The sequence below is a fragment of the Eretmochelys imbricata genome, chromosome 1 (assembly GCF_965152235.1).
Source record: "Eretmochelys imbricata isolate rEreImb1 chromosome 1, rEreImb1.hap1, whole genome shotgun sequence".
Lineage (NCBI taxonomy): Eukaryota > Metazoa > Chordata > Testudines > Cheloniidae > Eretmochelys > Eretmochelys imbricata.
Window position 1 is genome coordinate 237247097 of NC_135572.1, and position 22493 is coordinate 237269589.

Consider the following 22493-nt stretch of genomic DNA (forward strand, 5'->3'; position numbering starts at 1 on the left):
GGTCTCTCCTCATGTGCTCCTCAAATGGCTCTGATGTGTCTGCTAAAGAGGTTCAGTCTCCCAAAGGGACAAGAGGAAGTGATAACATGTTGAGAATGGTGAGGGGTAGGCGGTATTTGTGGGGGGAACTTGGGAGAATATTGCCTCACAGTTTCCTGGTAAAAGGGAGGGGGGAAACTTGCTGGTCCACGATAAAGGAGGAGACATTCTTACTCTCTAGAGCTTGAGTTATCCTCATTACAGTGCTCTGTGCCTGCATTTACCATCCTATATAGTGCTGGAGCTTGTGCAGTAAACATCACACTCGCATAGGTGGATCCCCATGGTCTTAGGTCATCAGGCTCAGCAGGGATGGCTGAACCAGCCCTGCATTGCAGCATTAATTACCATTCAGGTTTCTCTAGCATTTCAAATCTCCTGGATGCAGTGTACCTGCCTAAGCAACATGTCTGGTAATTTCATATACCATTGGCTTCCCTGAAGAAATAATTACTGCAGTAGCTATGCCAACCCTGCTGAGGCATTTATAGTTTTTGTCCCTTTCTGAAATGTTGGCACTTCCTGTGAAATATCTGGTTGGTTGTTTGCAATGCCTCACAAAAGGAGCAAATTGTGAGTTTCTTGGGTGGCAGAGACTCTATTTTCCAAAGAGTTAACTGGGAACAGGGATATTCTGCAATCTTTTATGAGCAAAAGATGAGAGTGCTTGCAAGGTTGAATACAGGTCAGATACACTGAGTATATCGCAAAAAGAAAAGGAGTACTTAGTGTCAGTGTTCTCCTAATGGTAAAACATGTCTCTGTTAAACAGAACGTATAACAATCTTAATACCAAAGGGAGGTGATGGGGGGGGAGGGGCTCAGAGGAGAATTCAAAACAGCCAGTAGCTGATACTGCCTTTGTGGGTTTATATATTTGCCTATTAAAATGACAATACAGACATGGAACATTTAGATTTAAGAAGCCTTCCTTTCATTAAACAACATTAAACAAATGGACAAAGTAGGCGGTTATGACTTCAGTAATTGAAGCATGCTGTTCTGTTCAAGACCAGAACTCTATAAAGACTCTTTTCACCCAATAATGCCCTTAGTGTTTGCCTGCTACCCTGATAGAAATTACTGTAGGCCCGAAGTATGTCTTTCCAAGTGGATAGGGAATGACAGAGCACAACACTACTTTTGGCACATGGGGTCACAGCTCTTTAGAACGTTAACATTCATCGTGCTTTGGAAATCAATTTGCAACTCAGAATGCATCGTGGCTTAAGCTGGATCCGCCCTCCCCCCCCATAGTTCTTTTAATGTTAACTTTAAACCTGTGATGTGAGAAAAAGAATTAAATGGATTAATTTGGATTAACTGTAATAGTGCCCATTTAAATTGCATTAGATTAATTTACAGAGTGCCTTTTGGTTGATGCTTGCTATTTTAAACATACAGTCTGCGTGTAGATATTACATTCTCATTTTTTTCCCCTAGACGTTGATGAGTGTCTGGATAACAATGGAGGATGCCAACAGATTTGTGTGAACACAATGGGCAGCTATGAGTGTCAATGCAAGGAGGGTTTTTTCCTGAGTGATAACCAGCACACCTGTATTCACCGCTCCAATGGTAAGTGCTCAGTCTTGGAGACATGTTCAGTGGAGTAACCATGTTGAGAAAATATTCAGAAACTATGTTCTTTATAATTTTCTCCTCAGATCTTTGGAAATCATTGTGCTATAGAAGTTGGAGAGTGTATTGTATCCATAGATTTCTGTGAGATATGTCTCTTGATGGGTTGGTGGGTTTTTTTGGTAGGATCTTGACTGATTCATTATGCAGCCGTCTAAACTGGCAGTAGATTCATTAGTAAGACAGGGGAAAAAAGATTTTGATATGAAATAGTAATATCTGGAATGTAAAACTACTGACCATTAGAACAGAGAAGTCATTTAAAATGGTAACCCTCCACCCTAGGCATTGTGGTACCAAAACTTACATTGAAACAAATGGCTAATTTATCTGGAAAATTATACACGCTCTTCTTTTGCCAGAAGCCCACTGAATTTGCTTGAGTTTTTGGTTGCTGATCGCCAGTATCTGTAAAATCAAGGATTTTCCATATAGCTGTGGTCATAATCTAGTGATGATTTTGGTTGGAGCAATCTCCTCTCTTTTTCCTGTAAATTTCAGATACAGAAGATAAGCTTGGGTGCAAAAGGGAAAAAGAGAGCAACACAACTATAAATCTTTGCAATTAAATGGATTCTTAATGTGATCGTTCAGACTTCCGGTGACCCTAAGAGTAGTGGGAATATGGTCTAGTAAACTCAGTTAAAAAGAGGTGATGGTGAGTCTAAAAGCAGCAAAATGAGTCTGGTCAACAAAATCACCACTCTAAATTTCCACTTGCCATACAAAAAGTGTCTGAATTATTTTAAGTCACTGTAATTAACCAGAGGTTCCTACTGAGTGTAGGATGTGATTTTAGTGACTATATTAACAGAAAACCAAAACCTTATAGTCTAACAGGAGGAACTTTCTTAAAACTCTAAACATGTTTCTCACAGTGTGCTTGTAAACTTAGAATTGCAGAGATAAATAATATTTTTGATTTTAAAAATATGTACAATCCAGAAAATTACTCAGTTTCTCTGTATTTTAAAATGATTGTCAAGTTTAAAGCAACCAAAGCACTTTGATTTTGAGGAGAACCTGCAATTAAGCTCCATCAGCCGATGTATTTTAAAAGTTATCTAGTAGGTTTTTAGTTGTTCTGTTCAATATAAATTGTTCAAATTTCTGTCCAGCATAAAGTAACCCTGACACAAAGATATCCAACAGAGCAAGGAATAGTAGCTGGAAGCTTAATGAAAACCATTTGCAGAGTGCTGCAATACAGTCATTATTTCAATTTGCACATTATAAAAATTCCCAGCTGTAATAAAAGGGAATTTAGATATCCGAGATGGAAGCTAATGAAACAAATGAAAAATGAGATTCTGAAGGCAAAAGATTTTTATATGAAGTAGATTTATTGAGGGAAATGGTGAGTTTTTATGGTGAGGACGATTCTTAGTTTGCAGGAGGACTGGGGAAGCTGATTTAAAGGGTGACTGAGGTATACCCCTAATAAAAATGTGTGGGGTGAGTGTGTTTGTGCTAGCTTGTTTATAAAGAATGTGTGAAATAAGATTTAATTAAAGCAACACAGTCAAATTATTTTGGGTCTGAAATAAGAGGGGAAGAGGCAGTTACAAAATGTATCATGACACGAATGCTCTATGACTTTTCAAAAATAAAGTGTCAGGTTTTTTTTTAAAAGTAAACTTTGTTCTGTAGCACTGTGAACCCAAGCACAAACACATTGGGCTAGCACATTAGAACCAGGAAATGAAACTGCGTGATCTGTTTTCATTGTCCAAGCTGGCTGAAGTGCAAACAGTAACCAGGCATGGTGAGAAATATATCAGATTCTTTCCATTAAATATATAAGCTGTTAACCTTAGGAATATTGTTTATTTTCAGTCTGTATCACTTGTGGGTGTCTATATAAAAACTTCAGGAAAAAACAGAGAAGAAATATTCTTTTATGAAAGTATTTAACTAGAGACCTCTTTAGTGCTAGAATGTGTCTACACTTACATGGGTGCACATGGGTTAGTGGAAGAAGGAAACAAGGATCCTTCAACCCTTCCCACACCCAGCATCAGTATGTAGGCTCCAGTCACAACCCAAGCACAACGGTCCAAACACTTAAGCATGGATGTAAATTTTAAACACAATTACTCCCATTGACTTCTATGTAAAAATGTTAAAATGGGTGCCTATCCATACATTTCAGGCACCTTTGATATCAATTAAAAGTACATAGTATGTGCCACACTTTAAAGATAATCCACAACAAAGCTCATTCCCCACTCAAACAATTTCGAGTTCTTACATTTCCTCCCACTATTTTCAAATGTCTGGTGAAAAAGAGAAGCTTTGCAATGTGCCCGGAAAGACATTGGATTTGGGCTATGTCCGATGTGGGAGAATATACCCCAAAGCTCTTGAGCCCTCACAGAGATTTCCCAGCCTGCAGCCTTCTCTCATTTATATTAATGGGGGTCCAGCTTGAAAGTCGCTGCTGACCTCAGCTGTGTCAGTATGGCTCATGTGGTTTAAAGTTACGTGCATGCTTAAGTGATTTGGCATTCAGAGCTGTAGCAATCCACATGGAATTTGGAGGGGAGAGCAAAGGTTGCAGGAGGGAAGAGATTGGAAGAGGCACCAGAAAGTCAGTCTGTGCACACGTGGCTGGAATGCTCACTATGGTTGCATCACTTCTGTAAATAGCTCTCTTAGTAAACAGCCAGTTTAGTTTTAGAAGATGGAGTCTTCTCATGTTATTAGCCAATATGTGGTACGTAAAATATGATAGCAGTGGTCAGTCTAATGCAGTGTTGACAGCTCCTAGGATTTCTTTGCAAGTCATGCAAGTTTGGCCAGGATGAGAGCCAGTCTCAGGGTGATGTGAGAAACTCCAGCTCTCTCTCAAATTTCAGCTCTGCCTAGGGAAACCTCCTTCTGATTGGCTGCTTTCCCACCAGTTCCACCTCCTGGTGAAGAGCAGCCAATCAAAGCTGCTACAGGAAACAGGCAGAATTCTCCCCACTACCTCCCAGCAGCTGACATCATCCTCAGAGAAGAGGGAGGAGGAAGCAGAAAACGCCCAGCAGCTCAGGATAGCTCCACTCCCTCTTCTCCCTTCCCCTCATGTGAGCAACAGCACTTCCCCTCTCCCTCGCTGCAACGCTTGGCCTGGCAAGGAGAAGGAGGTGAATAATCTCTGGAGCTGCCTCCCCTATATTGAAAGGGGGAGAAAATAACCCCCCTGCAGCACACTCCCTCCCCAGACCCGGGAAAGGTGTCTGATGAGCTGCAGGAGGAGCAGACGTGGGGGTGGGGGCTGAACTGATGTGGGGTGGAATTGATGGGGGACAGGCAGATGTGGGGCTGAGAGCTCCTGAAGCAGGGTTCAAAATCACCTTAATAAATTTGGGATCCTGGGCAACACAAATTGTTGCACACCTGCATGGGGTTGGATGGTGAGTTCAAAACTCAAAAGACCAGCCAAACAACTCAATATAACACTTTTTAAAAAAATCTCATGATTTGGGGGGCAGTTTCATGACTTTTGGGGGTGTGACTCATGATCTTTGATCATTTGAGGTTGGCAATACTGTTAGTAAGACTCACAGCAAGGAAGAGCGTGTGATTAACAAGAAAATAAAGCAGCAGCTAGAAACAGAGCAAACAAGCAGCATGGAGGGACTCAGACCACTGGGAATACTGGATTTCCAGACAAAAAGCCCTGCACAAGCATGGAAACAAGAGCTGAGTCTGTATACAGAGCTGACATTGGGGGATAAAGATGCGAAAATGAAGGTAAAGTTTTTTAAATTTCTCATTTGGGGGGGGAGAAGGACAAGGAGTGAGTCTGTTGCCATAAATAATGCTGGAAGCATTTGAACAGCTGATGAAGGTGTTTGATGAGCACTATGATCCCAGACAGAACAAGACTGTAGACAGTGCAAGACTGGGGGCGGGGTGTGTGTATGTATGTGTCTGTGGGGCTTTTTTGTGTTGTACCCAAAACAAAGAAGCAGAAGAGAGAATAGTTACAAAGCTGAGAACTCTAACATCCACATGCATCTTTGGAAACATTAAAGATTCCTTAATTAAAGATGGGATCTTTTCTGGGACATGTGGTTTTAGCTTATAGGAGAGTCTGTGGAGAGAAACAGATGTAACCCTAGGGAAATGCCTCCAAATAGCAATGCAACCCTTGGTGAATAGAGAAAAGATCAACAAAATGACAGTCACTATAGCAGAACAAGTACACAGGCTCAAGCTAATGGAACCCAGGAAGCAGAACGGAGACAGACTGAGTATGCAGATATCATGGTCTAGTGTCTATTCTGTAGAAAGCAATATGAAAGGCAGAAACAAAATGCCTTGCCTATGGACAAAGGTACAAGGAGTGTGGGAAATGAAACCACTTTGTCACAATGCTGCAGAAATATAAAGCAGCAGGACATGCAGTGATTGAGGACATAGTGACTTCCAGTGAAGAGGACAGTGTCTGTACTGTGATTCTTGAATATCCCAAAATTCTCAGCATACATGCACTTTAGAAGTAGGCTGACAGAAATTCAACTGCCATATTTGCAACTATTCTATTTGATCAACAACCAATTCAATTTCAGCAGGACTGTGGAGCCAGCTGCAGTGTAATCCTGGAACACTGATAAGCAGCAATATTAGACTGGAGAAACGTGACCAAGTGCTGATACAATAAAATCATCGGAGGGCAGTGGGCAAATGCTGGCTGGTGCAGTGGTGTTGGAACTAGAGGTGTTGTGGGTGCTGCCGCACCCCCTGGCTTGACGTAGTAATAAAAAACATCAAATACATGGTTGCCATCATCAGCACTCCCACTATAACAAATTGTTCCAGCACCCCTGGGCTGGTGTCTCCTCCAAACTTTTCCTTCTTGCAACCTATGCTCCTCATTCCAAGGTCCATGTAGGTTGCCACAGAGGCCATGGACTGGATGGCAGCAGCATTACACTCTCCAAAGTAATAAGGAGGGGTAGAGCTGTGCCCCCTTTCCCTTCTGCACTAGTCATCAGGGAGTGGGGAGCGCATGCAACATCCCACTTAAGAATCTATGAATGCCTGCTGCCACATACACTTCCCCCAACATTCAAAGAGATATGGTGCCTGCCTTCATCTCATCATCTCTAGGAGCATTGTGTCTTCGCTCACCACTCCCATTGAGCTGTGGTTAAAAGCCACAACAGGGGGGTTTAATATCCTCTTCCGTGTATTCTGGATGGCAGGTCTCCATGATTTCCTGAAGTTTTCTCATTATTTCTTATGGGCAGGAGAGATCAACTTAAATTATCCTCAGAACAGTATCAATTTTATACTGGAAGGGTTAGGCTGATGTTCAAGTCAGGACAATCATTTTGCAATGTTTGTTTTATTTTACTTTCTCCATTGCTGACCAATGGATTACCCTCACAAATCTTTTGGGAATAGACTATGCCCAGTACAATGTGATTCATTTATTTATGCCTAAAATTTACTTCATTTCCCTGCAGCTAAGCCAGGTTTCGACACTTTATTACGCAAAAGGAAAAGAGAAGGAACAAGAAGAGTATCTTATGGTGAGGGACAAAACTTAACAGAACATAAAATAAATTTGTGGTTTTTCATATAAATATTGTGCATCTTAGTTGCATTGGTAGGCTGTGGTGATAGTAAATTATATAAGAGAAAAAACTGGTGGCTTTAATAGAAACCAAAATTAGCTACCTACTAGCCTAACATACGTTTAACCCCTTAAGTAGCATGCACTTCAGAAATCCTGGGAAGATTAGTATCTTTAGGCACCATCTACACTACATCAAACTAGATGACGTTAACACAAACTAGGTATCTTTTAGTTCATGCCAGTAGGGTCTTCCTGGGGCAATTGGTATAGCATGTTAGCGTTCTCTACAATTCACACCCATCTAGTTCATACTGCAGGGCCATGTATTCGAGCCCTTAGACAGAGCTTAATTATGTGTCTGTGGATATGTTCACACTGCAACTGGATGTGTGACTGCAGCATGTGTAGACATACCTGAGCTAGCTCTGATATATCTAGGTCATGTAACCGCAGTGAAGCCGCAGCAACATGGGCTGTATGAGCTCACTGGGGACCTGGGTGTGTACTCAAGAGGCGACCACCATGCTGCTTCCTGTTTAGCTATGTTATTGCTGTTATTGCTAGCTTTGATCTAGCTAGCTCAAAAAATAACTTGGGTATGTTTACACTTGCTGCAGTTACACATTAGATTGCAATGTACACATACTCTAAACCTGTTAAAGACTTGGACTACTTAGGTCTCCTGCAATGCGGCTTAGTGATAAGGGAAGCCTTAAATGTCACTGCCTTTGAATGTCTCACAAAAACATATTGAATATTTAATCATAGGCATGCCACCTTAAAGTTTGTCTCTTTAATGTTCCAAAAGGAAACATCAGATGTTTCTGTTCAGATACAGATTTGGCTTTCATGGTTTTATGTATTTTTCTTTAAATTAGCCAACAAATTCCACATGTAAAGAGATGTCTTCTAAAAACTTAACCCTTGATTCTCTATCCAAGACATATTTATGCTTATGGTATTATATCAGCTAATTATTCATTACCAAAGCCCTATCTATCCTGGCAGTGTCAAGCAAACTAAAAAGGCGGGAATAATTGGGGAAGGTAGATTTAAGGGGTGGGGAGGAAGCAGATGGAGAGGAACTGGGCTATAAAACACAGAAAATTATGGGGGGGTTGGTCAAATTGTGTAAAAGACTTTCAGATGGAGGTTGCCATGGTTTTTTAGACCACTTGAAAGCCATTTGATGAGGAGTTGCTTGTCCACTTCCCTTTATCCCATAGGAATATCGTGTTCAGTTGAATCTTATTAATTTTGCAGCGCTAGCCTAGGAATGATCTGATGGAAAGTGATGGATTGATGCCTGATGTCAGTTGTGGTATGGACAGGCATGATCTTAAAAGTTCACTTACTTCTTCAAACTGCTGGCTTCGTTATTGTCAGAGGAGAAGAAAATTATACTTCAGTTTTTCTTCTTCTCCACCCAAACCTTGGATTTATTTTTATTCATAGCTCCAACAGGATTCTGCAGTGGCAAGATAGGGGAAAGCCTGGGCCCTAGGGAAGAAGTGCCACCCAGTGGTTAGAGCAGGTGGGGACTGCAAGTTGGACTTGTATGTTCTGTTCCCAGCTCTGTTGCTGAAACTATGTGTGACCTTGGGCAAGTTCTTAACCTCTCTTTAGCATAGTTTAACCATGTGCAAACTATTATACTGCATAAGATCTTTGTGAGATATCATCAGTTTGAGAGCCACCTGTGAATGGCTTCATAGAAACACAAATAATGTATTAGTATTGAATATTAATTTGTAAGGATAACTGAATAATTGTGTTGCCATAACTTTGGAACATCAGAGATTCTCATCTCAAGTCTAAAAGCTCTTTGGACATGTACAATCTGTTAAATTATTTGGATGTACCAGACCACACCATCCTAAGAGCAGGTGCCCTGTGCCATGGAACAGCTTTTGTAACAATAGACTGTCCTATTGTAATTTTAAAATTGAAATCCTAAAATACTTTTCTCTGTTAACAATCATTGTATGTGAGGCATCATTTAATGAAATCAATACCTCTACACCAATATGTTTAGATAACAGATACTTGGTCTATTAAAACATCATTGTCTCAGGTAATATTTTGTTATGGTTTAGGAAAAGGTTCCTAAGTGTAGAGATAATAATAATAACCCCTCTCTTCATTTGCACTGTAGCTCTTGAGTAAATAAAGTAATATGACTGCTTATCTGTAACTACATTGATGAGGGAGGATACAGAGACAAAGAGTAATGTTAATACCATTTTAATTCTCATTGTGATTGGTAGAAATGTGCATACCCTGCCAGAGTCACTACTGTTTGGATTGTAAGGTTTCTCATCTGCTGTATGGGCATTGCGTGAGAGTATCCCCCACTTGACTTCTCAGTGCAGTGCTCGAGTCCAACAAATAAATTACTCATCAGGCACCTTATTCATAAAGAGTAGTCTATAGACATAACGTTTTTTAATCCTTTATGTTTCTATAATTAGTGAGAGGGCAGAACACTCAATAGTCTTTGCACTAACATGTACCACTTTAATAGGGTGATTTTTAAATAGAAAAGCAAACACTGGCCAGTTGTAGGGGATTGATTTTAACCCTTTAAGTACCTTGGTAAAATTAAAAAACCAACAGACAGAAAACAGTGTTGCCATTTGGAACTTATTAAGCTGCACCTTATTTTATAATTTTGCACCTTTCTTTTCCCTGAATTGTTGTCCCTGGCTTGTCTAGTGTTTGTTTTTTTCTGTCTCCAGCTGTGAACTCTGAGGCAAGGAACATCTAAATGTAGGGTACATATAAAAAAGTAGTGGTTGTTAAAGTAATGTAGTGCCTTTCACCATATTGCCAACCCTACTCATTTAGATAAGCCTAAAAGAAAATCACAAAATTTCCTTAAAAATCATTGAGTTTCTTTTTATTTATCTTCTGGATTTTGAGCCTTTTAGTTTACACTCAATTGATGTTTTCAAGCTTTCCTCCACAACCATGATGACTAGAAACTTAGTCTGTTTTTATGAAAGCCCAAAGTGACTTGCCAAAGTATCAGAGGGAGTTGGTAGCAGAGCCAGGGTTGAGTACTCAGATACCTCTCTCATTCCATCTGTCATGAAAAATGCTATGAGCTGTCTAAGGCTGTACTTTCGTCTGACATTTCATGTCTTCTGAAAGACCAGAGAGTGCCCCCTAACACTTTGCCAGAGCTTTGGTTTAGTACTGACACGGGAAAAAAAGAGTACCAGTATTGAATTACCAACACCATATCTTTGTTTTGTTTCTGGCAATGGTATTTGTCCTAAGATACTGAAGAGTGAGCTAAACTGAATGGCTGTGAGTTCACTGCAACTGAAAAACCAAATCTCCCAGAATTCAGGAACAGCTATAGGCCTAGATACACCAAAATCTCTGGCTGACGTCTAGGGCACTCTATAGAAGCTGGCTTGCAAAGCACTCCAGAATTTTAGGGGCCTTCTGAGAATTACAAAAACTTTTTTTCAATGAGGTTAAAGAAGATGTTAAATATACTGCCTGCAATCCTCAGCTGGCAAGAAGTCAACATGCCAAAAGTCTAACTTACATATATTCCGTGATTGACTGGAACAGTAATCAAGGCAGATGGATACTTGAACAAGACTCAATGTGGGGTGAGAGGGAGGAACAATAACAGAAAATGTGGAAATGGCAGAAGTGCTAAATGACTTTTTTGTTTCAGTTTTTACCAGAAAGGTTAGTAGTGATTGCACGTGTAACATTGTGAATGCCAGTGAAAATGAGATAGGATCAGAGGCTAAGATAAGGAAAGAACAAGTTAAAAATTACTTAGACAGGTTAGATGTCTTCAAGTCAGCAGGGCCTGATGAAATACATCCTGGAATATTCAAGGAGCTGACTGAGGAGATATCTGAGCCATTAGCGATTATCTTTGAAAAGTCATGCAGAACAGGAGCGATTCCAGAAGACTGGAAAAGGGTAAATATAGTGCCCATCTATAAAAATGGAAATAAGAACAACCTGGAGAATTACAGACCAGTCATCGTAACTTCAGTACCTAGAAAGATAAAGGAGAAAATAATTAAACAATCAGTTTGCAAACTTCTCTTGTCTACACTACCGCTTAAGTCAATGTAAGTTACAATGCTCAAAGTGAAAAAACCACCTCCCTGAGCGATGTAACTTACATCGACTCAAAGCAGTTTCTACACTGTACTGTGTTGGTGGAAGAAGCTCTCCCACTGACATAGCTTCCGCCTCTCATTGAGGTGGAGTTATTATGTCTACAGGTGAGCGCTTTCCTGTTGAGGTAATGGGTCTTCACCAGATGCACTAAATCGCGGTTGCTGCATCGATCACATTGGCGCTGATTTAGCTTGGTAGTGAAGACAAGTCCTTAGAAGATAAAGTGACAAGTAACAAGCAGCATGGATTTGTCAAGAAAAAATCATGTCAAACCAAACTAATTGCTTTCTTTGGCAGAATAAGAAGCCTTGTGGCTGGGGCGGGCGCAGTAGACATGGTATATCTTGAGTTTAGTAAGGCTTTTGATATTGTCTCACATGACCTTCTCATAAACAAGCTAGAGAAATACAACCTAGATGGAGGTGCTATAAGGTAGGTGCATAACTGGTTGGAAGATCGTTCCCAGAGAGTAGTTATCAGTGGTTCACAGTGATGCTGGAAGGGCATATCAAATGCAGTCCAACAGGGATCAGTTCCGGGTCCAGGTCTGTTCAATATCTTCATCAATGATTTAGATAATGGCATAGAGAGTACCCTTATAAAGTTTGCAGATGATACCAAGGTGGGAGGGGTTGCAAGTGCTACGGAGGATAGGGTTAAAGCTCAAAACGATCTGGAGAAATGGTCTGAAGTAAATTGGATGAAATTCAATAAGATCAAATGCACTTAAAAAGGAACCATTGCTTGCACACACACAAAATGGGAAATGACTGCCTAGGAAGGAGTACTGTGGAAAGGGATCTGAGGGTCATAGTGGACCACAAGCTAAATATAAATCAACCGTGTAATACTATTGCAAAAAAAAAAAAAAGCAAACATCATTCTGGGATGTATTAATAGGAGTGTGGTAAGCAAAACATGAGAAGTGATTCTTCCGCTCTACTCTCCATTGATTATGCCTCAACTGGAGTATTGTGTCCAGTTTTGGGACCCGCATTTCAGAAAAGATGTGGACAAATTGGAGAAAGTCCAGAAAAGAGCAACAAAAATGATTAAAGGTCTAGAAAACATGACCTGTGAGGAAGACTGAAAAAACTGGGTTTGTTTAGTTTGGAGAAGAGAAAACTGAGAGGGGACATGATAACAGTTTTCAAGTACATAAAAGTTTGTTACAAGGAGGAGGGAGAAAAATTATTGTTCTTAACCTCTGAGGGTAGGACAAGAAGCAGTGAGTGTGCTTAAATTGCAGCAAAGGTGGCTCAGGTTGGACATTAGGAATGTCTTCCTAATTGTCAGGGTGATTTTAACCACTGGAATAAATTGCCTAGGGAGGTTGTGGAATCTCCATCATTGGAGATTTTTAAGAGCAGGTTAGACAAACATCTGTAAGGGATGGTCTAGATAATACTTAGTCCTGCCATAACTACAAGGTACTGGATTAGATGACCACTTGCGGTCCCTTCCAGTCCTATGATTCTATGATTGTAAGATTAAATAAAATCTAAAAGGAAGAGTAGAATATACTTTTCTCCTCTCTCAATGAACCAAAACCTGAAGTCATTTAGAGGTACAGTAGTTATCTCTCGTGGTTGCAATAGGCAAGTTCATTTTGCCAGGGTGGAGGATGGAACTGACAGGAAAGAGTCTGTCAGAAATCACGAAGCTGGAAATACCAAGAAGTGTGTCATGGAAAGAGCAGGTGTTTAAAACACCAAGCCGCAGCATGACAAGCAGACTGCTCACCAGAAAGAGAAGGGAATTTGTAAGTCAAATAAAAAATCTCTCCACACCTGTGTGACACAGAATGCAATGAATGGTTTGTAGCTCAGCTCTTGACTGACTAGCAGCACTGATGAGAATCAAAAGCTGTATGCACGATTGGGGAAACACACTGAAAAGCAGTACCTTTTAAAAAAGAAAATATGCAAAGGAGGCCTTCACACTCAATCATTCAATAATACTGGAAGTGTACCAATATTTTGTTCATACTGTCTGCTCAGAATACAGCAACATTATAAAAAATAAAAGAACTGGAGTGTTTTTAAAATGCAGCAGACTGAAACTTCAGGTGAGAAAGATCTGGGGACACACAAAGCTAAAATACCCTGGAAGAAATTCACATTCATATTGCAAACCGTAACAAAATGAGAACAATATTAAATATACTGTATGTGTTATACATCGTGGTGTGTATCTCAAATGGATGGAGGGATAAATTGATGGGAAATACTATTCAGGCCCAATCCCATGATGCTCTGAACACCACCTGAAAGATATTCAGCTCCTTCAATTCTTGTTGAAATCATCTACAGCATTCACTGTGGCCCTTACAAGTTTTTCTTTCCCTAAATTTTTCACTAGGTAGCTGAATTAGCCACAGACGAATGCACAGGCTACATTCCTCTTCTCTACTGACCATGGCAGTTTCATGGACCAGGTCATAGGTGGTCAGAGCAGTGGTGGTCAGGTCTAGTGGTTGGAGCAGGAGTCGTGAACCAGGGACTGGAGTCTGGGTCAGAGCTAGAGCCAGGGGGCACAGCAGGGACTGGAAGAGTTGGGAGGGGAGGCGGCTTGGAGGAAGGAGTGGAGTGGGGCCTAGGGCAGAGTGGGGGTCGAGCACCCCCAGCAACTAGGTAAGTTGGCACCTATGAATAACAGTATCTCTTTTCAGGCCATCATCCATCCATCCTAGCGATGAGCATTAACCTGAATAATTGCACACTCTGTTATCTTATTCATCTTAATGTTTTCTGGGCAGTAAAGATGTCTTATCCTCTCCTGCTTGCTTAAAAATTGGACTCAGTCTCAAGGGAATGGGCTTTTTTAGGAGATTCCAGTACTAATCTGTTGCTTAGGCAAGAGACGTAGAGAGAAAAGACCCTCTTATGGAATTTAAGCTTTTTTGCTTCTGTCTAGAATCCAGAAATACTTGGGCACACATGAAGAATAATGGAGAGAAGTTTCCTATAATGTCTGAGTTCTGGTCAAAGGTCCAGGTTAATTCTTTTCTAAACTAATTTCACCCTCACTAACAAGAATAAGCTGATGTAGTCAATACTATGTGCCCTTGCTACTTCTGATTGTACAGCTTCAAAAGACTTGTTTATTCATAGAGAGACAAGGTGACCTGAAGAAGAGCTCTATGTAAGCTCAAAAGTTTCTCTCTCTCACCACCAGAAAATGGTCAGATAAGAGATTACCTCACCCACCTTGTATCTTTACTATCCTGGGAAGAACACAGCTACAACAACACTCATCTACCCATAGGTAGTTGTCGAAAATATGTTTCCTCCACTGCTCCAACATAACACATCTACCTAGGGAAAAACATCCTTTCCCCTCTCTATGATCTACAGTACCCCCTTTATAAGCTTTCCAGTGCATTTATATTTGATTAAATCATAGCAGAAGTAAGGTAACCCAATATAACCTAGTACAATGTGCTGCAAGCATCAAGTTACAATGGCAATTTACAAGTCTTGGCAGTTTTTCCCCCAACAGGTAATATGGACTGGGGATAATGCTATAGCTGCAATCCCCAATCCACATCAAACTGTAAAGTATTAAACAAGTCAAGACCAAGAAAACATACTTCTCCTCCTTTCCAAAGAGAAAATTTTTGTCAAATGTTCACATAATCAGTGTTACCATATTAATATTTTATGTAATAAGAATCATTTATTTAAACTGACATTTATATGGAATGTTACAAGTACGAAGTTGGGAGAGGTAGCAATACAAATTTATTCTACAATGTGCATTCTTGACAAAAGGTAAAGTAGATCTGCCTATCAAAGTACTATTCTGCTAATTATTTGCACTTCTGATACCAACTTTCATCCGATGACATCAAAGTACTATACAAATTCCACCTAAATGTCATAATACATCTACAAGATAGGGAGTATTATCTCCCATTTTATAGATCATGTAAATTAGAGAGAGAAATGTTAATTGTCTTGCCCATGGTCACACAGGAAGTCTGTGGCAGAACTGAGAATCGGAGCTGGTCAGAAAAACTTTGACAAATTTTCATTCAGAGAATGTAGTTCAGTCTAAATCAAAAAGCTTTGTGAAATCATGTCAATTTTGCTGAAATTTAGTTTGAGGAAAAAAGAAGTCCTAACGATGTTGAAAGTCTCATGTTGACATCAGAATAAAACATTCTGATTTTTACTGTCAAATCTACTTTTCATTTCATTTCAATTTCTTAAATTTTTGTATTAGATTTTAACATAAAATAAAATGTCAAAATCAAAATGAAACATTTTAATCAACCTCTTTTTTTAAATTTTATAGAGAATGTTAAAGTTTTGGAGGGGTTGTTCCTAATTGGAGCAAAACCAAAATTTGAACTCTTCCACAAAATGGAATTTCTGAACTCTCTCCAGTTTGTCTACATCTTTCCTAAAGTGTGGCATCAGAATTGGTCACAGAACTCCAGCTGATGCCTCATCAGTGCTGAGTACAGTGGAACAATTGCTTCTTATGTCTTACGTCTGAGACTCATGTTAATAGATCCCTGAAGGATATTAGCCTTTTTTGAATCACATTGTTAATTCATATTTTGTTTGTGATCTACTGTAGCCCTCAGATCCTTTTCTGCAGTACTATCATTTACTCATTATTCCCCATTTTGTAGATGTGCATTTGATTTTTCCATCCTAACTGTAGAACATACTGGAATTTCATCTTGTTGATTTCAGACCAATCCTGTAATTTGTCAGTCATTTTGAATTCTAATCCTGTCCTCCAAAGTGCTTGGAACCTCTCCCAGCTTGGCATCATCCATAAATTTTATATTCATACTCTCCACTCCATAATCCAAGTCATTAATGAAAACATTGAATAGTATCAAAGTTAGGCTGACTCATCTATATATAATTCCCTGGTTCCTCTGGGACCTCATATGTCTTCCATGAGTTCTCAAAGATAATGGATAGCAGTGCTGAAGAAGCCAATACCCTAGAACAGTGACCGGCTCTAGGCACTAGCAAAGCAAGAACGGCCACCCTTTTTCTTTTGTTTGTTTGTTTTGTTTGCTTGCTTGGCTTGGGGCGGCAAATTTTTTGCTTGGGGTGGCAAAAAACCTAGAGCCGGCCCTGGGTGCACCCCCCCCCTGGGGTGCGAGATGCTCTTTCTGGGGGTGCGAGATGTGCCAGATTTTTTTAGAAGGTAAAACATCGAAAACACAAATTAAGCGCAGGCACATAAGTACAACTACTTTGTTTCATCAAACATATGTATTTATTAACATTATACATTTTTAACGATAACTGTAATATACAAACAAAAAATATATCCAGGTTTAAAGAACTGACCTACTTAAACAATTTTTGATAAGGGGTGCGAGAACATATTTTGAGAACCCAAGGGGTGCAGGTTGCAGTAAAGGTTAAGAACTACTGCCCTAGAATAAATTTCATCAAGCCCTGACACCTTGAATACATCTAACTTACCTAATGTTCTTTAACGTATTCTGTCCCTATTTTGGCTTTTATTCCTTCCCCCGTGTTAATATTAATTGTATTGAGTATTTATACTGAAGCAAAATAGGCATTAAATGTCTCACCTTTCTTGATGTTATCATTTATTAGCTCTCCTATCCCACTAAGTAGCAGACCTATATTTCCCTTCATCTTTCTCTTGCTCTTAATGTAATTGAAGAACTTCTTCTTGTTTCCTTTTATGTCCGTTTCTAGATGTAACTCATTTTATGCCTAAGCCTTTCTGATTTTTGTCTCTATACGCCTGTACTATTCTTTTGTACTCATCATTAGCAGTTTGTCCATGTTTTCAATCTTTGTAGGATTTCTTTTTGATTTTCAGGTCGGTAAAGCATCTCTTGATGCAGCCATATTAGCCTCTTATTATTCTTCCTGTCTTTTCTTTGCTTTGGGATAGTTTGCATTTGTGCCTTTAATATTGTCTCCTGGAGAAACTACCAGGTCTCCTGAACTCCCTTTTCCTTTACATTTTCTTCCCATTGGATCTGAACTACCAGTTATCTGAGTTTGTTAAAGTTTGCTTTTTGAAGTCCATTGTCCTTATTCTGCTGCTGCTCTCACTCCTTCCTTTCTTTGTAATCATGCAGCCTAGCATTTCATGATCACTTTCACTCAAGCTGCCTTCCACCTTCAGATGTGCAACCAATTACTCCTTGTTAGTCAGAATCAAGTTGGAAATGGCTGTCCCTCTGGTTATTTCCTCCACTTTCAGAAACAAAAAGTTGTCTCTAATCCGTTTCAAGAACTTACTGGACATTTTGTGTTTTGCCATATTACTTTTCCAATAGATGTCTGGGTAGTTAAAGTCCCCCATTACTATCCGGTCTTGTGTTTTGGATATTTCTGTTATTTGTTTTAGACATGTCTCATATACTTCCTTTTCCTGTTTGGTGATCTATCATAGAACCCTACAACTACATCACCCCATCTTTTCCCCCGTTTGTATTTACTGAGATACTTTCAACTGGTCTGCCTCTCACCTCCATCTGGACCTCAGAACAAGTGTATATATTCTTGATGTATAATGAAACACCTCCTCCCTTTTTTTCCTGCTTGTCCTTCCTGAACAAGCTATAGCCCTCTGTACCAATATTGCAGTCATCAGATTTACCCCAGCAAGTCTCAGTTATGTCAATTAAGTCATATTTTAGTTTATGTACTAATTCTTCCAGTTCTTCTGGTTTATTCCCATGCTCCTTGCATTTGTGTGTATACATCTAAGGTAGGTTTCAGAGTAACAGCCGTGTTAGTCTGTATTCGCAAAAAGAAAAGGAGTACTTGTGGCATCTTAGAGACTAACCAATTTATTTGAGCATAAGCTTTTAGTGAGCTGTAGCTCACAAAAGCTTATGCTCAAATAAATTGGTTAGTCTCTAAGGTGCCACAAGTACTCCTTTTCTTTTTACATCTAAGATGTTGAGCAGATTTCCCCACTGATTTCACTCTTGTTGCTCTTATGACCCTTTTGTAATTTTCCATGTCCCTCTGAACATCTAGCCTTCTGTTAAGGTTTTTTATGCTTGCCTGTGTGGTTTTAGTACTTGCCCCCTTTGAATGTAGTTGAAAGCCCTCCTATTGCCTTATTATTTTTGGTTGGTGAGTCAGTGCACCTATTGCCATATTACACGAGGTTGGTGAATTGGTGCACAAAAATGTTCTTCCTCTTCTTGGTCAGGTGGACCCCATCTCTTCCCAGCAGCCCTCTTTTACAGAACAGCATCCCATGGTTGAGGAAGCCAAAGCCCTCCCATTGACACCAGCTGTGCATTCATCTCCAGGATCTGTCTCTCCCTACTTGGGCCTTGCCCTCAAATGAGAGGATGTATGAGAACACCATATGTGCTCTCAACTCCTTCACCATCACTTCCAGAGCCTATCACTCACTCTAGCTGGAGGGGTGATGGTGCAAAGAGCCCTATTCCCACACCTTTCTCTTCCTTTCTCCCCCTCCAAATTTGTGTGCTTGTTTACTGTGGGTTCAGTCCTTCCAAATGATGAACAATTAATTTCTGGAGATGTTGAGCAACCTTAACTCATATTGAAATTATCGGGAGTTGAGGGATCTCAACACATTGCAGAATTAGGCCCTAAGACTGTAGGAAGGGAGGCCAGTCAGTATTGCTTTCAGTGTGCACAGACCCTGAAGTGACATGTCTGTGTGGGATGAAGTGCACACCCATGCCACTGAATGAAAGTCAGGTCAAAAATTTCCATTACAACTATTTTTCAAGGGAAAATTGGGTTTTTGACTACATGAATTTTTTCATGAAAATTATTTGCTTTGTACAATATTTTTTATTTTTAGTCAAGCAATTGAACACCAAAACACTGAAGTATTTTGATTTGGCTATACCACCGTTGTGCCTCATGGGAGTTGTAGTTTGATTGCCTCATGTCCCTTTTCTCGTCTCTGAGCAGGGCTCCTCAGCCAGATTTCATCTCCCACGATGTCTCACGGCCATGTGATTTGTATGATGCCCCATAGTCTCCCATCTTGAAGAGGGGAGGTGATGCATCGTGGGATACATAGTCCAACCAGGGAGATGGGCCTGTAGAGAATGGGAGCATTTCCGAATCAAACTAGTTCAATTTTTGGCCAAAATGTCATAGGGGGCAGGGGGTGGGTTGGTTGGTTGGTTTTCATTTGTTTTCCAAAAAGTCAAAAAAAAAATTTTCAGGAAAAACCCTCCATTTTGCAGTCAACTCTACTTAATGACAAACTTTCAAGCTGAACAGGAAGTGACACTGACTACCCCTGTTCTTATGAGTGAGGCAGGTACCTGCTCCTGGCTTCCCCAGACATAATGCTTCCAGAGCCCTCCACTCATCTTCCACAGGAAGAGCTATAATTTGGCCTAAATGCTTCTCTAATAGACACTTGATTATGCTGCTGTAATTGGGGTTTTGAAAACATATCATTAAAGAATCCTGTAATCAACTGCCTGAGAACAGGATTTGGGGAGCAAATACTTTCCTAGCTAATCTAGGTCTCTGTCTTTTATGCTGAATAATTTGTTTACCCATAAAGACTTCAGAAAAGGTTTGGTACCTAGATATCAGCATATCTTTTTGGCATTTGGCTAAGATACAGTTCATTTTCAGCTACCCTCAACTGAGAGACCTTGCTCCATGGAATCTTACAAGAGTTCACAAAAGGAGATAGTTAACTATCAATTTTGAGCTATGTCTTAAAGAAGTTGAATAGTTGTCTGCCTCGTGAATTCTGAATGAATCTAGAGGACTTCAGGAACTCAATGGAATGCTATATGGAAAAACCCTGAAACAGAGCAGAACACAAACTGCAGCAATAAAATAAAAGACTAACAATAGATATTCTGAGTACATAGATTAAAAAAAAGAGAGAGACAGTAAAGCAGAGCTTTAGTGGGAGCGGGAAACTTTGTATTTTCTTTGTTTGCTGCTCTCTTTAGGGTATGTCTACACTGCATCTGAGAGTGACCCCTCTCAGCCTGGGTCCACAGACTCATGCTAGTCGAGCTCACACCAATGCTCTAAAAATAGCTATGTAGACACTGGGGCTGGAGTTTGGACTCTGAAGCCCACCCCCAACTCCCCAGGCTTAGAGCCTGTGCTCCAGCCCTAGCCACAATGTCTACACAGATATTTTTAGAATGCTAGTGCAAACCCCACTTGCACAAGTCTGTGAATCCCGGGCTGGGAAGCCCATTCCCAGATGAAATGTAGACATGTCCATACCCACAGTGTGACAGAATCTGTTACAGTGTTCTCTCTGATATCAAGCGATCAAAGAAGCTTTCATATTCTCCATACTGCGGGTCCAGTTTTTAATCCAGCTTTGAGTCACACCAAAGCTGGCTGTGAGTTGTATAAGTTGTGACTGTATGTGGCATTCTTTTGTTAATGATTCTTTTAAAATATAATTTTAAAGTCTTAGAGATATTTTTCCATTCTGGATTTAAGGGCTTAAGGTTTATTTTTATATCACATGATTAGTATCTTTTTAAGTGTAGCTAGACTTGCTTTGTTTCTTCATTTCCTATAAAAACACCTATAAAGACATCATTTTATTCTAGTTTCTGGTATAACTCACTGTATTGGGATACTCCTGTGCTGAGCTATATCAGTCATGGCATGTCAAAGTCACAAGTGTGATTATGGTCTGAAAAATGGCTCTATTAAAATGACATCTTAGTGTTCCAAATCTATCCTCCCCAGTGACTTCCAGATGACATTTACTAGATTTTCCCACTTGCCACCATAACCTGATGTCAGAGAAAAACATGCAGTATGATTTTCTTTCTTTCTTTGTGTAACATCCCAGATGTTGCCAACAGTCGTCTCCAGAATCAGAGCTGAACTGGTGATTATGTTAATGTTACATGAATGAGGCAGAGTTACATATCAAGAACAACATTCTTTCCCTTTTTCCAGCATCATCCTTGCACAACAATATTGATTGCACATTATTGACAATGGTAAAAACTTATGGTCTTATTTTCTGAGCACCCCAGCTCCCAGTTGACTTCAGTGGAAGCTGTGAGGTCAGCACCTCTGTAAATCAGGCCATTGGTTTTGCCAATAAACTGGGTAAATAGTCAAGTATTAGACATGGTATGTGTAGTAATCAGGCTTTGTGCATGTGACTGTTCTGATGATTACTGCACTCTAAGTTTTTGCTATGTTGCATGGCTCTTTTTTCCTTTATTTCTTTATGCAGAGCTCATGAAAGTGAGGGACTACTGTGAGCCAGGTCTACCACATGCAGGTGCTGTGCAATCTTCCCTGTGCAGTTCTGCCAGTGCATCTTCATCCTCATTTATCCTGTGTTTTCACCTTTCAGCCTGTTTTGTGAGCACAGAATGCCAATTGTTAGGTGCATAAGTGGGAGTTAGGATGAAATAAGACACGGGCACCGGCTTCCTGGAGGTACTCAACCACCCGCTCAGCTCCCGGCCCTGCCCCCTTCCTTCAAGCCACTGCCCCCAACCCACCTCTTCCCACCCCTGCCCCAATCCCAGCCCCGACACTTCCTGCCCCCTCCCCTGAGCACGCTGCATCCCTGCTCCTCCATCCATCCCCCCAGGGCCTCCTGTATGTTGCGAAACAGCTGATCACAGTGGGCAGAAGACGCTGGGAGGAAGGAAGAGGAGTTGATTGGCGGGACCACCAGAGGACAGGAGGCTCTGTGGGGAGAGGGGAGTTGGATGCCGGTGGGTGCTAAGCACTCACTTATTTTTTTCGGCGCCTACGAAATAAGATCGCGTTGATAAAGCATGAGAACTTGAACCCAGGTCTTCAGAATGCTTCCCCTAACTTCCCACACTGTAGTGTTCTGGCTGATGTGGAGACATGATTTAAGGCCCAATTAAACTCCCATTAAAGTCTGTATACTCCCATTGATCTTTATGGGAGTTGGACAGGCCCGTAAGAGACTAAGAACATCTGTCAAAAGCTAATACAACAACAGAGTCTAAACTAAATGCAATTAAAATTATTATTTATTTGTATTACAGTATTATTTGTATTACAGCACCTAGAGGTCCTAGCCAAGATCAGGCCCCATTATGCTAGGTGCTGTATAAACACACTGT

General features: G+C 40.3%; 1 protein-coding gene across 1 annotated transcript in view; it reads left to right on the forward strand.

Annotated features, from left to right (window-relative positions):
- Window positions 1–22493, forward strand: part of SCUBE1 (signal peptide, CUB domain and EGF like domain containing 1) — a 298416-nt gene that overhangs the window by 82735 nt on the left and 193188 nt on the right. Inside the window, exon 4 of the mRNA XM_077807450.1 lies at window positions 1483–1617. Coding sequence (XP_077663576.1) covers window positions 1483–1617 — 135 coding nt within the window. The remainder of the gene's footprint in view (window positions 1–1482; window positions 1618–22493) is intronic.